The sequence below is a fragment of the Struthio camelus genome, chromosome 21 (assembly GCF_040807025.1).
Source record: "Struthio camelus isolate bStrCam1 chromosome 21, bStrCam1.hap1, whole genome shotgun sequence".
Taxonomy (NCBI): Eukaryota; Metazoa; Chordata; class Aves; order Struthioniformes; family Struthionidae; genus Struthio; species Struthio camelus.
Window position 1 is genome coordinate 8,857,070 of NC_090962.1, and position 14,900 is coordinate 8,871,969.

The 14,900-nt window shown below is 49.8% G+C and overlaps 1 protein-coding gene and 1 long non-coding RNA gene across 3 annotated transcripts in view; one reads left to right on the forward strand and one right to left on the reverse strand.

The window, feature by feature from the left end:
* Positions 1 to 813: 813 nt before the first annotated feature.
* USP48 (ubiquitin specific peptidase 48) overlaps positions 814 to 14,900 on the forward strand; it is a 35,450-nt gene continuing 21,363 nt past the window's right edge. Inside the window, exons 1-11 of one of the 2 annotated variants that reach the window (XM_068915746.1) lie at positions 814 to 1,013; positions 1,724 to 1,844; positions 2,484 to 2,640; positions 3,726 to 3,853; positions 5,993 to 6,117; positions 6,725 to 6,833; positions 8,194 to 8,327; positions 8,573 to 8,655; positions 8,974 to 9,153; positions 11,732 to 11,857; positions 13,919 to 14,068. In XM_068915746.1, coding sequence (XP_068771847.1) covers positions 880 to 1,013; positions 1,724 to 1,844; positions 2,484 to 2,640; positions 3,726 to 3,853; positions 5,993 to 6,117; positions 6,725 to 6,833; positions 8,194 to 8,327; positions 8,573 to 8,655; positions 8,974 to 9,153; positions 11,732 to 11,857; positions 13,919 to 14,068 — 1,447 coding nt within the window. In that variant the 5' untranslated portion in view covers positions 814 to 879. The remainder of the gene's footprint in view (positions 1,014 to 1,723; positions 1,845 to 2,483; positions 2,641 to 3,725; positions 3,854 to 5,992; positions 6,118 to 6,724; positions 6,834 to 8,193; positions 8,328 to 8,572; positions 8,656 to 8,973; positions 9,154 to 11,731; positions 11,858 to 13,918; positions 14,069 to 14,900) is intronic. The other variant, XM_068915747.1, reaches the window with a different exon arrangement.
* LOC138061800 (uncharacterized) lies at positions 6,117 to 10,322 on the reverse strand. The gene is made up of 3 exons (XR_011135720.1): positions 10,246 to 10,322; positions 7,447 to 8,185; positions 6,117 to 6,475 (listed from the first exon to the last, which is right to left on the reverse strand). It is a non-coding gene; the product is annotated as an uncharacterized lncRNA (long non-coding RNA).

Below are 14,900 nucleotides of genomic sequence, written 5' to 3' on the forward strand. Positions count from 1 at the left end.
GTCCGGGGGGGTAGGGGTGGGGGTGGGGGTGTGGACCTGGGGGTCTGGGGAGGGTATGGACACGGTGTCCGGGAGGGGGGTGTGGATGGGGTGTAGGGGGTATGGACTTAGGGGTCTGGGGGGTATGTGGACATGGTGTCCAGGCGAGTATGGATGGGGTCTAGGGGGTTATGGATAGGGGCTGGGGGTATGGACCTAGGGGTCCGGGGTTTATGGATGGGGCTCCAGGGGGTTATGGACAGGAGGTCTGGGTTGGGGGTATGGATACGGGGATCTGGGGGGCCTGGGGGTGCGTGGACAGGAGGGTCCAGGGAGAAGGGGATCCAGGGGGGTAGGGATGGGGGTCCAGGGAGGATGGGTCCGGGGGGCTACAGAGCCAGGTGTCCCAGGGGTGTGGAGATGGGGGTCCAGGGGGTAGGGATGGAGGTGCAGGAGGGTGGATGGGGCATCCAGGGAGGAGGGGTCCGGGGGGGTATGGATGGGGGGGGTCTGCAGAAGAGGGTGACTAGTGGGGTACGGTCACGGGGGGCCAAGGGGCTCTGCACAGGCGGGGTCCAGCCAGAGGGGGCCGGCGGGGCAGGGACCCATGGCGGGGGGGGGGGGGGGGGGGAGTGCGGGCCACGTGGGGCCGGGCCGCGGCCGAGCCCCGCCCACTGGGCGCCGGGACCACGCCTCTTCCGCGGCGGGCCACGCCCCCGTATGTGCCTAGACCACGCCCCCTCCCGGCGCCGGGGCGGGGAAGCGCGACGTCGCGCTTTGGTGGCGTCAGCGCGTCGCGCGCGTGTCGTCATCGGCCGTGACGGCGGCGGCGGCGGCGGCAGCGGGGAGGGGCCGGGCCGCACCGGGCCGCACCGGGCCGCGCGGGGGGCCGGGGCGGCCATGGCGCCTCGCTTGCAGCTGGAGAAGGCGGCGTGGCGCTGGACCGAGACGGTGCCGCCCGAGGCGGTGGCGCAGGAGCACATCGAGGCGGCCTACCGCGTCGGGCTGGAGCCCTGCCAGCGCGGCGCCTGCCGGTACCGGGCCCGGCCCCGCGGCCTCCCGCCTCCCTTCCCCGCGCTGCGGCCGCCCGTCTCCGCCCTGTCCCGGGAGCTGGGGCGGGGGGGGGTGTCCCTGTCCCTGTCCCGTGGGGTGGGGGCCCCGTTTCTCTCCCCCTTGCTCCGGATCGTGGGGTTCCCCCCCCCACTGGGTGCCCCAAAGTTTGCCCCCCCCATACGCTCCTGCCCCTTGGGGTCTGGGGGGCCTTCCCCCGTTGCCTCCTCGCGGTCCTCCGTCCCCCAGGGTTATGGGGACCCCCCCCCACCCCGGATCGTTGACCCGCGGGGTAGTGGTCTCCCCTCGTTGTTCCCCTCGAGCTCCCTGTCCCTCCGGCTCTCCCTATGCTTTCGGGGTTGGGGGGAACCCCGTATCCCCCCATCCCCTTCTGTCCCCCCCATGCTTTTGGGGTTGGGGGAATCCCCCCCATCCCCCTCCCATCTCCCCATTCCCTCCTGTCCCCCTCATCCATGCTTTTGGGGTTGTGGGGACCCCCTATTCCCCCTCCCATCCCCCCATCTCCCTGCCCCCCCCATACTTTTGGGGTTGGGAGGGGACCACCCCATCTGCTCCTCTCTCCCCTCCCCATGCTTTTGGGGTTGTGGGGAGCCCCCATTTCCCCCTTCCCCCCCTGCGAAGGGACATTGCTCCCTCCCCAGGGTGACAGTTGGGGCCGGTGCTGGTTCCGCAGGAGGAACTGCCGGGGGAACCCCAACTGCCTGGTGGGCATCGGGGAGCACGTCTGGCTGGGCGAGATCGATGAGAACAGCTTCCACAACATCGACGACCCCAACTGCGAGCGCCGCAAGAAGGTAGAGCCTGGCCCCCTCCCTCTCTTCCTCCCCTGTCGGGCCAGGGTCAGCCCTTGGGGAGGTAGAACTTGCCCATGTCCTAGGAGTTTGGGTGCAACCCTTAGACAGGCTAAGCCCCGTAGGTGAAAAGATCCGTTATCTTGCGCCCTGTGTGCGAGCAGCTCCCAGGAGCTGGGATCTGTGGTTTCGGGGGCTGTTGCTGATGTCCTGTAGGTGGTCCATGATCCGCAGGCAAAGCGATGCTAGTGCGGCGTTTCCCTGATAAACAGCCTGCCTCTGTGCAAGAGGAATGTGTGCCCAGACCCCTGGATAAAAACTTCTTGACTGTAAATTTGTCCTGTCTTTTCGAGTCAGAAGGGAAATGGGAGGGTTGTGTAATCTCTCTGGAAAAGCGCTCTCAGGTGCACAGCGCTCTGAGGATGCTGTATCTGCTGTTCATGCTGAGGGAGTACAAACTTTGGGGAGAATCCCTCTAAACAGTGGGATTCCCCCCCTCAGGGGGACACCCCTCAGTGTTAATGACTCATTGCAAGCCCATTTAAAAGTAATAGAGCAGAACGGCTGACCCAACTGTTGGATTTCTCTGTTCATTTCTCTGGAGTAGCGAGTTACATGTGTTGCTTTCTTTTTTCATGCTAGAACGCGTTCGTAGGCTTAACGAACCTTGGAGCCACGTGCTACGTGAACACTTTCTTGCAGATGTGGTTTCTTAACTTGGAGCTTCGGCAAGCCCTTTACTTGTGTCCGAGCACCTGCAGTGAGTACACGACTGGTGAGGGCATCCCAAAAGACAAAGGTCAGTGGAAGGTCACAACAGCTGCCTGTACCTTTCCCTTGCGGTAAACGGAAGCTGTTTGGCTCTTTTGAGCGCAAAGGAATTTGATCCGAGCAGTGAAACGCTTGGAATTTGCACGTCCTCTGGTGCAGGGTAGTGCTCTGCTTTACAGTCAGAATAGTAGTACATGTTGCATCCGAATGAGCAGAAAAGGAGGAACTGGGAGGTTTGCTTTCATATTTTAAAGGTACCTCAGCAACTACCCCTTGCGGTTAGCGAGGTGTATCTTTTCACCATTACTTCTAAAAGCTTGTGCGGCTTGTGTGATTTTGTGATAGCCTTCATCACTGGAATTGACGGCTGGAGTAATAACTATTTGTCCTATCTGCAGAGCACACTGCTGCCTTTAAATGCTTGACCTAGCTTTTGGGAGTAAACCAACCTAAACCATTCTTTCCCGGAGTTATTTTTAAATCGGAGTGAGTTGATCTGGTCAAAAATTTGTTTTAGGGTTCCTTTTTTGCCAAGATGCTTCCCAGACAGGTTCACAGCTTAATGATAACACTGGGACGAGGGAGGGAGTGGCTTTTGCCACCGTGGAGCTGCACCTTGTCCCACGAGAGGACAAGTGTTTAGGTACCCGGTAGGCATGAGACTTTAAGTGCTAGCATAGTAGACCTGATGGGCTTGGGTGAGATATGTTTTTGTATTGTATACAGCATTATGGGTGCACCTTGAGTTAGTACAACCGCCTGATTTCTTCTAGTCCTGTTTTTACAGTATTTTGTAAACAATGTGCTGCCACTTGGTTTAAAGAAGAAGCTGTTGCTATGTGGTAATCAGCACATGCTGCTTAACCTGTTTACTGGCAGCTCATTTTAGGCACTGCGGGATATTTGGCTGTGACTTAGCTGTCATAACTGGCCCTAACTGTTTCGGGTCTCCTGATAGTTAAAAACGTTTGTTTAAAAAAACCTTTTGTTTCTAATCACTAAGCTTACGTGTGTAAACAACAAAGAAAAAGCAAATTACTTGAACTGAATGGTTTTGTCTTGAAATGAGACAACATAACTCTCTAGTAACTTGTGCAACTTGTTTTGTGCTAGACTACGAGCCTCAGACCATTTGTGAACACCTGCAGTACTTGTTTGCCTTGCTGCAGAACAGTAAAAGGCGATACATCGATCCTTCTGGGTTTGTGAAAGCGCTAGGCTTGGATACAGGACAGCAACAGGTATGCTTGAGACATCTTCCTGATGCGCTTCCTCCTGATGTGCTCTTTTCTAACTGTCTTTGCCTAGGGATGAGTAATTACCTTCTTTAAAGAAGCGTGAAACTGCCCTTTTACATTATTCTGCCATCTCCGAGTGGTGATCTCTTGCTCAGCCTCATTTGTACAAATACAAAGGGACAGGTAGTGCTCCAGGCCCTTCCTGTCCCTGTGTAAGGCCGGGAGGAGCTGAGGGCGCCCTGCGCAATGCGACGGGGCTGTTAACGAGTGATTAGCCTTGGCACCACAGAGCAGACTTCAGGGTGGGAGCTGGGGCCGAGGGGGCTGTGATGAAGGTAGTTTCGCAGGTATTTCATGGGCTGCTCCTCCCATGCCTGGGGGTACAGGGAAACACTTTGTGGTGCACAGTTTGGAGGGGGGGTGAGGTGGGAAGGGCTCCAGCAGGAAGAGGAGCACTTTGGGCGAGAGGCGCTGGAAGCCAGCTGAAAGGCGCAGGGAGGTTGCTGCAGCGCTGTGGCTGGTCAGCAGCAGCCTGAGCCTGGTGAAGTCGGGTACAAGGTTTTGCTCTTGCCTCGATTAGAGATGACAGGAGCCGGGATGCAAGTCACAGCTAGCTGGGCAGATGCTCGGCGGGGCAACGTTGTATGTGTTACAAGGAAGGAGGACCTGAAGTTTAGGTGGGAGGGAGGAAGCTGGAGAGATTGGCATGTTCTCTGCAGGGACAGTGTGCCTGGGGCAGAGAAGGCGTGCAGCAGAGAGGTGCGAGCGCCGTAGCTGGAGCCTGCAGGGCTACTGGGAAAGTTGAATAGAGCTTAAGAAAAGAATATGTCTTGAAAGAATGCTTTGAGAAATAGGGGGACCATTGGAGGAAGAACTTGAGCTATGGCGTGTGATTCCTCAGGAGAATGAGGAGGAGAAAGTCACTCTTGAGTCCCTGGGAGAGAAGTGGTCATTAAAGACTGGTGATATTAAAGGAGAGTAAAGTGCTGTGTGTGGTTTTAAGAGTTGCAGGAACTGGAGAGGAGACCTCCAGGCTTACAGCAGATGTGGAAGTGGAAGGATTCGAATTTGGAGAGGCAGCAGGTGCCGAGAGTGGGATGGGTGGGAGAGAGTTTGTTTTATAAAGGAAAGAACCAAAGGAGAGTGAGGATGAGAGAGGGAGCAAAGAGAATCGGGCGCTAGGAGGAAAGGGAGGCCCTGAGACAAGTGTGGAGAAGCTCCCGAGTCTTGCAGGAGGAGCAGAAGGGGGCGAAAGCCGTGAGGCAGGTTCTCAGTTTTTTTCTTTGGAGGAATCAGAGTTAGAGGGAGAAGTGGAAGCAGCAGGACAGGAGGCTTAAGGGCGTGGAGGTGGTGAAAAGCAGCTGTGGTGTTTGGCGAAATTGGAAAAGGAGAGTAAATTGTGCCGCTGCGACCAAGTCTGTGGAGCTATTGCTAGCGTGAGTTGGTGTAGCTTGGCAAAAGTCATCCCATCTCTGCTTTCCTGCTGTCTCTCTGACGTGGTTAAGACCTATAATGCAAGCAGGAATAGCTTGTATTATATGCCGAGGCTTTGAAAAATGAGCGTTAGTGGAATAAAGAGGTGGGACAGAGAGACTGACCCTCCTGTCAAACCGTACTGTGGTAGAGGAAGATTAATACTGTGTAAATTATTCCTACGTTCCCTACCGGATAAGGATGTTCTGAACCTGTTGTCCACAGTGCTGTAGTCAAATGAGGTAGATAAACTGTTTGCGTTGCTGCTCCTGGGCAGCAGAAGCTGATGCCGATATGCAAGGTGGAGTCACGAAGGGATTTATGTGGTTAACAAGCTGCTGTGGGCTTTTTTATTGTTGTTGGGTTTTTTTCCCCCCTCCTTCTTAGGATCCTGCAAATAGCAGGGCAGAAGTCAAACCACCCTGAGCTATTGGCCAGGAGCCAACTTAACTCATGCTGCGGTCTCACGCTGGGGGCCTTGTGCTCCTTTTAGGCAAATTCCTCTTCTCTTTAGTTCTCCCGACTGGTCTTTTTTCCATTCGGCGCACGCTGAAGTTTCCGTGCAGCCTGTGTGTAGGACTCCGTGTAATTTGCAGTAAATGAGCAACGAGGTTGTGATTGCGCTTTGTGCTGCGGTGCATTGTTAACAAACTTGGCTTTCTGTTCTAGGATGCCCAGGAGTTTTCAAAGCTGTTCATGTCCCTGCTAGAAGATACTTTATCCAAACAAAAAAATCCAGATGTTCGAAACATAGTGCAAAAGCAGTTCTGTGGAGAATATGCGTATGTCACAGTGTAAGTATTTGGTCTTTGGGAAGAACCTTTTTGTAAATATTTAGACGTTTTAGAGAGAAGAATTTGAGGGGGAAAGATCCCTCTTAACAGCTGTAGAAGGCAAGGCAGGTAAACTTCTGCTGAAATGTTGTGTGACAAATAGGGCTTCCCAGTGTTTTTTTTAGCTTTCAGATTTCCTTAAGAATCCACTTTGTGCAGATGTTGCTGCAGTTTGCCAGATGCTTTTAGTCTATTAATAAAGATATAGTAATGAAAATCTCAGTGAGTTAATGGAACGTAAAGCTCTGGAGCCAGAAAATGCAGCAGTTGGATGTTGTTGTACCCATTTCATTCCTGCTTTCAGAGCTGTGAATTTCACCTGGAAAAGTTATAAAATGTTATATGTGAGTTGTAAACAGACACTTCAGTTTTTCCTGGTCGATGCTATTATCCTGTTTACACCATGCTGTAGAGTGGTTGTGGTGTAGAGGCGTACCGTGTTAGATCTAACTTAAACAAGCCTTTTCTCCTGGTTTTATAGCTCAAGTGTTAGCTGAGCAATGGCTGGGGAGTTGGGACACGTTAACCAGTGAACTGATCTCATGTAAATTTTTTTTCTTTATTCCAGCTGCAACCAGTGTGGCAGGGAGTCCAAACTTGTGTCTAAATTTTATGAACTGGAGTTAAATATCCAAGGGAACAAGCAGTTGACAGACTGTATTACGGAGTTTCTTAAGGTACAAGCTCATTGGTTTTTTTGAGTCTTCCTATTCTTAATAGCGCCAGCAAAACAGAGCTTAGCAAGGTGCTTCAATTCCCATATTCTCTTAACGGTTTTTGACACTGATATTACAGCACAGTGGGCAGCTGAGATCTAGTTTTCTCAGTAGGATGAATGCAAAAGGAACTATTTTGCTGTGGACCCAGAAATTGAGGACTGAGTCATGCACTTGTGAAGTGAACGAGCAAGGGGCGGCTCTGTACTCAGAGCGTAACACGCGGGCGTGTTACACCTTTTAAAAAACACTTTGAAGTCGCACCTTTAATAATCGTGTTTTCCCAGCAAAGTTGATATGACAGAAGCACATACTAAAAGTCCCTGTGTGCTTTGTCATGGGTAGTACAGAAAGAAGGATTGTTTTCTGTGTTTTCTATATTGGTGCTCACCTATATAGCAACAGGAGACTTTCCCCTTCTCTAAAACATATTCTAAAAAATATTAGCAAAGCCCCAGAATAGCTTCAGGAATGGCTCTTAATTCTACTGGAAAATTTGCCGAGATCTTAAATGGCTGGCATGTTAAAAGTTCGAGGCGTGGATGCAAATAAATATATTTAGGGCAGAACTAACCTGAAATGTAACTCGGTAGCTGAGGTGCAGTCTGGCTGTTGTGCAGAGTCTTTGCTGATGTGCTCAGCAAACCGGTTGCTCTGCTCGTGAAAGGTCTGCTGAGAGAGAAGACTGGTTCATGTACGTGCACTGAAGGGCAGCTGTCTCCACAGACTCCAGTACTTCTGCCCTGCAAGAGCGAGCTTCAAGTTTGTCTGGTCTTCCTTTAAATGAAACAGCTGGTGATCTTGTTTAGGGTAGCTGGGGTTCTCCTCTTGCCCGATCGTGATATCGCCTCCACTTAGACAAAGGCTCTTATTCCCCAGTGATGTTTGCTTGGCTGAGCACAAGAGAATTGTAGTTTCCAGGCTAAAACGTGGGCTTTACATTAACTTGGTCCATGTGATCTCATTAAAGGGTGATTTGTCCATAGCCCTCGTGATAGAAACCAACTTCATAAACTTCAGTCAGGTGGAGAACAAACCTGATGGCTTTGTAAGCTGCCTGAGCGTCGGAACTAGGGCTTGCTTCAGTCTAAAAGAATGTTGTTTTCCTTAAACTGAGAGCAGCCTGCTAACTCTATGCTGTAAAATGCATTTATTAACTCAAGAGGTTGTGCGTTTTTAGCCTGGAGAATATTTTGGTTAGAGGCTTAAATGGTTAAAATAACTTCAGTGCTCTTAAATCTCCATCTAGCAAATAGATTGTAGTGGTTGACTGTTCAGTGGTAACTTGTTCTCAAGACCTTTCTTTTTGCCTCCTGGTCAGGAAGAAAAATTAGAGGGGGACAATCGTTACTTTTGCGAAACTTGTCAAAGTAAGCAGAATGCCACAAGGAAGATCAGGCTACTGAGTCTTCCGTGTACGCTCAACCTGCAGCTGATGCGTTTTGTGTTTGACAGGTGAGCCTCCCCCCGGCACACACGCGCATGTAAAAGTGGGAGCGGCTTGGGTTACTTGGAAGCTCTGTGGAAAGACGTCTGCTCTACACTTTCCGCACTGATTTCCGATATTGAGAATCGGAGCACACACGTTTGGCTCTTCTTGGGTTGCTCAGTGGGTTTCAGGAAAGTTATTTTGAGACGTGAACCATTATTACTGTCCCCTGGTACCTGTACCTGAAGCTTGGTCATTTGTTCTTGCACAGACAAACTGGCCATAAGAAGAAGTTGAACACCTACATCGGCTTCTCTGAGCTGCTTGACATGGAGCCTTTCATGGAACAAAAAAGTGAGTTGTGCACTACGTGTTTGTTCATGGTACCCGCACCGCTCTTGGGGGGATCTTGCCTGAACCCCTTTTTTGGTTGAAAAGAACGTCAAAAATGGTTTGGAGCCTGCATTTCAAACAAAAAGTTGCAAGTGCCTTGCTAAACAGGTTGTGGAAGCTAGGAGTTTTGAATAAAGCCGTGTAGAAGTCTTGAGAGAGAGAGAGACGAGTTCAAGTGCAGTCTTTGTTTGCTGCCTTGCAAAAGCATCAAGGTAATAGGAAAGAAAAGATCTGTCCTGTTTTGTCCAGAGGGCTAAATAACTGCTGGTTTCCTTCCAGATGGCGTCTACGTGTATGAACTTAGTGCTGTCCTCATACACAGAGGTGTGAGCGCATACTCCGGGCACTACATCGCCCACGTGAAGGATCCACAGACGGGCGAGTGGTACAAGTTTAACGATGAAGACATAGAAAAGATGGAGGGGAAGAAATTGCAATTGGGGATTGAGGAAGATCTAGGTAAAACCTTTAAGTTGTGAGTGCCCTTTTAAAATAACTCTTTTCACCAAAAAACATGGATGCTAAGTACATGGAGGACCTGATGCTCTTAAAACAAACAGCTCCTACAAGTGTGTGATTTCACATCCTAAAAGCAACACGTGAAACTGCAGTTCTGTTAATTGCAGCCAGATTTTCTTCACTCCGGCCCTTATGCGAGTGTTTATGCGTACCTCGTGATCATTTCCTCTACTCTAGTTTTTCTCTTACTTTGCATCCTGGCAGATAACATGCTGATAACCCAGGCAGCAGTTGCCTATCAGGGTAATACAGGCAAGCTGCCGCTTCCTTGGCCAGTATGCAAAAGGAGGCGTTAGGAACAGATAACGAGGTTACTTTCAGTTTCCTTAACATGTTATGTTTTTATTTCCATTGAGGTGTCTACTCTGAAACTTTTTAGGAGGCAGTAAAAAATCTTCATAAAAACCTTGATCAAAATAATATATTTTGATATATTATATTTAAATATAATATATTATATTATATTGATATAATATATTTAAAAGCCAAAATTGCCTTTTTACTTTGCACTCTTCTCATTCTTCTGTTCTACTGCTGTTGGCTTGCCTTGTGCTGGTGCCCTCCTGCTGCCCCAGATACCCTGCCTGCCTCCTGTTACCTGTACTTGCTGGAGACCTTAGGCTGAAACAAGCATTGCTGGTTTCTCAGTCTGCGATCGATGCAGAGGAGCTGTCCACTTCTAAACTGACAGTTTGTGCTTGGATTTGCAGATGCTCAGTGTTCTTCTGTGCTCGTGTCAGCGCAGAACGCTTTGCAGTATCAGGAAATGGGGAAATTAATGCCAGGAATTTTGCTTAAAATATAAGTAATCCCTTCCCAGAAACATTCCTTCCCCCCCCCCCCCCCCCCCCCCAGGACACTCGTGCTTTGCTGCATCTCCAACACCAATAGTTGGACTTTCCAAAACACTGACTTTCTTTAAAGCATCTGTAAATAATAGGTTAATGAAAAGGCAGATTTATCGGTTCCCTTCATTTGTTTTGAAAAACCCGTGAGCCTGAGGGCACCCCTAAGCAGACACGGGGTACTAACCTGCCTCTCCGGTTTGCTCCCATGCGTGCATCTGCATGATGCCACTTGATTTTCAACTTTCTTACTAGTAAACATCTTGTGTTTCGTCACAATTTGCATAAACGCAGGCTCCCACCAGAGCAGCGACGTCATCCTGTTAATGCTTGGCTACCGCTAACTTGCAACCAAATTGTGAAGCTGGCTAGACATCTAGTGGTGTAAGATAGAAAAGTAAGCCCTGAAAGGAAATAAAGGCTTTTCAGCCTTTCTTTTTAGCCTCCTTACACTTTTTACCCAGTGTAACAAAACAAGTAAAGTGCAAGTAAACTGCTGTGCCCTAAATCCTGTGCAGGTTTATGCTTAAGCACAAGTAAGTATTCTTGCTGAAATATAAGACTGCTTTAAGAACGTAAGTAAAGTGCGTTTAAAAGGCTTCCAGCCTGCAGAGACTTCATATATGTATTAAGTGCTAAGCAAAATATTGAAGTTGTAATGTCGTTTGCCTATTCCGAGCAAAATTGGAGTTTGAGAGTCTCCTTCGTTGCAAATGCATGCAGCAGCAGCAGAAGTTGGGTAACGTAAAGCAGAGGTCTGCTGTGGGGAGAGTCCTGAAGTCTGGCTGTGCAGACGGGAACAATTTTTAAATACCTGGAGAAACTGCAAATAAAATCTGTCTAGGAAATCCCCTGGACAGTGTGGTGGGGAAAGCATATGAGTTTTTCCAGAATTTAAATACAAAAAACATTCCTTTTTTTCCGCTCCCTTGTTCTATTAAGTGTTTGACCGACAGAGGCTTATTCCTTTTTAAAAAAATAAGAAATAAAGAACTGTTTGGTTTTTGAAGCTGCAGCTGTAGATAAGCATTCTGGTCAGGTTTCTTTCTTTGCCTGGCAGTCTGTCTGGAAACGGCAACTCTTTTCAACATTAGCTTGTATTATACGACCACATTCTTCATCTCAGTGAAAGCCAGCATTGGAATCAGATGCTCTGAAGTGACCATTTCCATGGCTGTTCAGTTCCTAAAGGTTTTGTTGCCCGATAGACTGGTGCATAATTTTCACGTATCCAGTCATGTGTAAATGTATTTTTTTCCCTGAGGATTGGACTCTGTTCTTTGGTGTCAAGACACCAACACTAATGAGGACAGGAGGCAGAGGGGAAAAAAGGATGCTTTTGCAAAGGCTACTTTTTGGCTCAGTAAGGCTAGGCTCAGTCAGAGTGAGAAGAAAGGCTCTCTTAGAGGGCCCTTCAGAGCAGGATCCTAACTTAGTGCCTCTGAATTGCCCTGGCTCCAGCAATGCTAGAGGGATTTGGGTCTTGCTTGGATAAAGTTTGCCCTGTGCCGTGCATGCGAGGCTCATGCTAGCCTGGTGCTCTGCACAGGGAGGCCTGCCAGGGATCGGTGCCCAGTGAGAGGGAAGCTGGCTAGATGGCAAACTCGGCCCGTTAAAGGCGAGCCAGTAAGCGAGCTTGTGTGTTTATTATTTCTTTGCCTTCTGTACCACAGCAGAGCCTTCTAAATCTCAGACTCGTAAACCGAAGTGTGGGAAAGGGACTCACTGCTCTCGAAATGCTTACATGCTGGTATACAGGCTGCAAACCCGGGAGAAGTCTCCGACAGTCGAAGTACCAGGTAAGTGAGCTTTGACTCTCGTGGCCTCTCCAGCTGGTTTTGTGAAGCCCTAGGCAGGCCAGGAATCGGTGCTTTGCTTGAAGCACCTTTTGCAGCCGCTCTCTAGGGGTCCCCAAAGGTGCTATAAGGTGACTCAGTGTCAGAACCTGGGTCATCCATGGTGAAGCCCCCTGGACTTTCCTATAACATTAGCCTGGCTAATACCGTCCTCTACCATACCTGCCCGCTCAGGCCTCACCATCCCACCAAAGAGATCAGGTGGGAGCGGGTTAGGAGGAGATAATCCTGTGGGGAGCAACGTCTGCAGAACATGCAGCTGCTGGCGTTGAGCGTGGCTGGAGTAACGGGGTTTGCAGCCAGGTTCCCGCCGTAGCTGCTCAGGTACCTGAAGACGAAGGAAAACAGCGTGGTTAAATGCCATCAGCAGTACGTGTACTGAACGGCAGGTGAATAATCCTGACAGATGTCATGTTTCTTTTACAAGTACTTAATCTTTGCCGTATTGAGAATAAATGGCATAGAAATAAGGGGATGCAAGCCCTTGCAAGAATTTTGTACTAGCATGTTCGTGTCTTGCTTTAGAATTACTGGGGGTGGTAGAAATCCCTGTAGGTTTGGCCTGTGGATTTAATAATGCTTAGCGTTTGCATGTTACTCGATTAGAAATATTAATTAGGCCTTAGCTGGTAGGGCTGGAGGTGTGCTCCACCTTCTTCCCTTCCCTCTGAAATAGGGACAGCAGAGGTATTGTTTCTTCTTTTGACCGGAGCTGTTTGTCAGGCTTTGGTAATGGTTTAGGTTATCTGGCAGAGGAGGGTAGGGGTGGTGATAATTGCACAGCTTTCTCCCAATGCACAAGAACCCCCTAATCACGGCATCAAACCTTTTGCAGCCCCCCTGCTGCCTCTAGAGCCCGCTCTCCGAGGCGTGCGGCCCTGGGAACTCGTGCTAATTCACGCCTTGGGTCTGTCTTTGCGGTTTGTTTCCTGAGCTCTCTCGCCCTCTCGCGCCTCCTACCCCTCTGCCCAAAACGATACTTGACAAAGCCTCTCCGCCCAGCTTCAAATTCCTGAGCGGCCCTGCCGTTGCCTTTGTTTCACATGGACGCGTGCCAGGGACACAGAGCAAAGGGCAGCAGGCGAGCCTCGTGGCTTCAACGAGGCTTCACGCAACTGCAAATTCAAGGCATCTCGCTTTGATGCTGCGGAGAGCAGCTTTTCCGGGACGGCAGCGAATGTAACCTGGGTCCCCAGCCCCTGACATTGACGATGAACGGGTCAGGCTGATTATGTTTTTTAATAGTGTATGTTCTCCCAAGATAGAAACTGTGCTCTATGGCTGCCCAGGAGCTAACCTTTCTGAAATGTTTTAGCTCTTCAAAATATTGTTAAAACGGAAAAGGCTTCCGATAAGCAGTATTCTCCCCCTCCGTTACACCATCCCTGCAGGGGAAGTACTTTATCTTCTTTTTTCCCTGCGAAATTTTTTCCACTGGTGACAGCAAAAATCACTGTCTCCCTCACCTTCCCGTCAACTCGAGGATCTGCCCTGGCTTATCTCTGATCTCATGAGGGTTTTCTGCCCTTGCCTTCGAGACGCGCGTAGCCCGTCTCGCCGAGATGGTGTGCGCCATGCGCCCTTGGGGCTACGCGTTGTGACAGGCAAGTGGCATGGTGGCATCAGGTGTACATGTTGGCTGTTTCCTCTCCGAGGGTGCTTGGTTTTTGGCAGCTCGGAGGAGCTGCCGGCAGCTGCTGTGGGTGGGAGGCAGAGCGGTGGCTGGAGCACGAGGGAGAGCTTGCAGCACGCTTGAAAATGGCCTGTTGCGCCCCAGGTTTGCAGCCTCTCGATTGCGTTTAATCTCCTCCCTTGGCCTAAGCACTGCCATGAATAATGGAGGGAAGCAACACCCAGGCCTTTGGCTTGTTGAAAAGACCGGGTATGTCAGTAGCTGTATGGGGAAATATTTAGGCTCGCTTATTAGCCCCAGATAACTGCTCATGGAGTTAAATGGCATTTTCCTTGAAGTGACTGATGTTTCTACTTTTAATTTCCCCACAGCTTTTCTGCAGGAGCTGGTGGAACGTGATAACTGCAAGTTTGAGGAGTGGTGTAATGAAATGGCAGAGATGCGCAAACAGAGCGTGGCCAGAGGCAAAATCAAACACGAAGAGGTGAAGGAGCTCTACAAAAGGTTACCTGCTGAAGCTGGTCTGTAAGATATTCTGGTAGTATTTTGTAGTAGACCATTGTTAAGATTAGTAATGTCTTGTAACTAATCCACAACTTGGTTCTTTGCCCTGAACGCTTCACTGGAAGGCATTAGCCATAGCCCTCGCTGCGAAGAGGAAGGCGACTGCTGTCCGCTGTTGATATGTGCACGCTTATGATTTGCTTTCCCTTGCTTGCTCATCTGCCTTAACTTATTTTTCTCCTTTTTTGCTTGTTCTAATGGCCTCTGGCATCACTAATTCCCTCCTGCTCCTTCCTCGTCCGTCAGTCTCCTGTGTGCTTCTACGCATTGTGACTGTTGTCTTCTGCACTGTGAGCAGCTCGGCTCGTTATTGCATAGTAGCATCAAGGCAGAATAACTGGCCAGTCTCAATTTGCCAGTTTACGCCACGTTTCGGGGCTCTTGGTCTAGATTAATCAGCAGGTAACTGGGTATGAGAACACCTGGCCTCCAGCAGAAGATTATTTCATCCCTACCGATGCTTCGAAGCCCCATGTCTTAAGCTTCATGCTCCTGATGAGCAACAACTTAGTGGTGTTAATCCTTTTCTACTGTTCCTTGGGTTTTGTCATCTCAGCACGTCTGAAAACTAGTATTTTGATACCCCCCTGCCTTTCCGCAGTCTCCCTCAAAGCAAGCGTGCGGGGGCTTGCTCTTTGTCTCCAGTGTGGGGAATTTCTCTCCAGTATGCACGTCTCCGAAAAACGTTAGGAACTTTGTAACTTTAAAAAGAAATTTTTGACTGTGTAGCCCTTTCGACTTTAGTTTTTAATATAGCTAAACAGCTACTCGATTTTTTGTCGAGGGCAT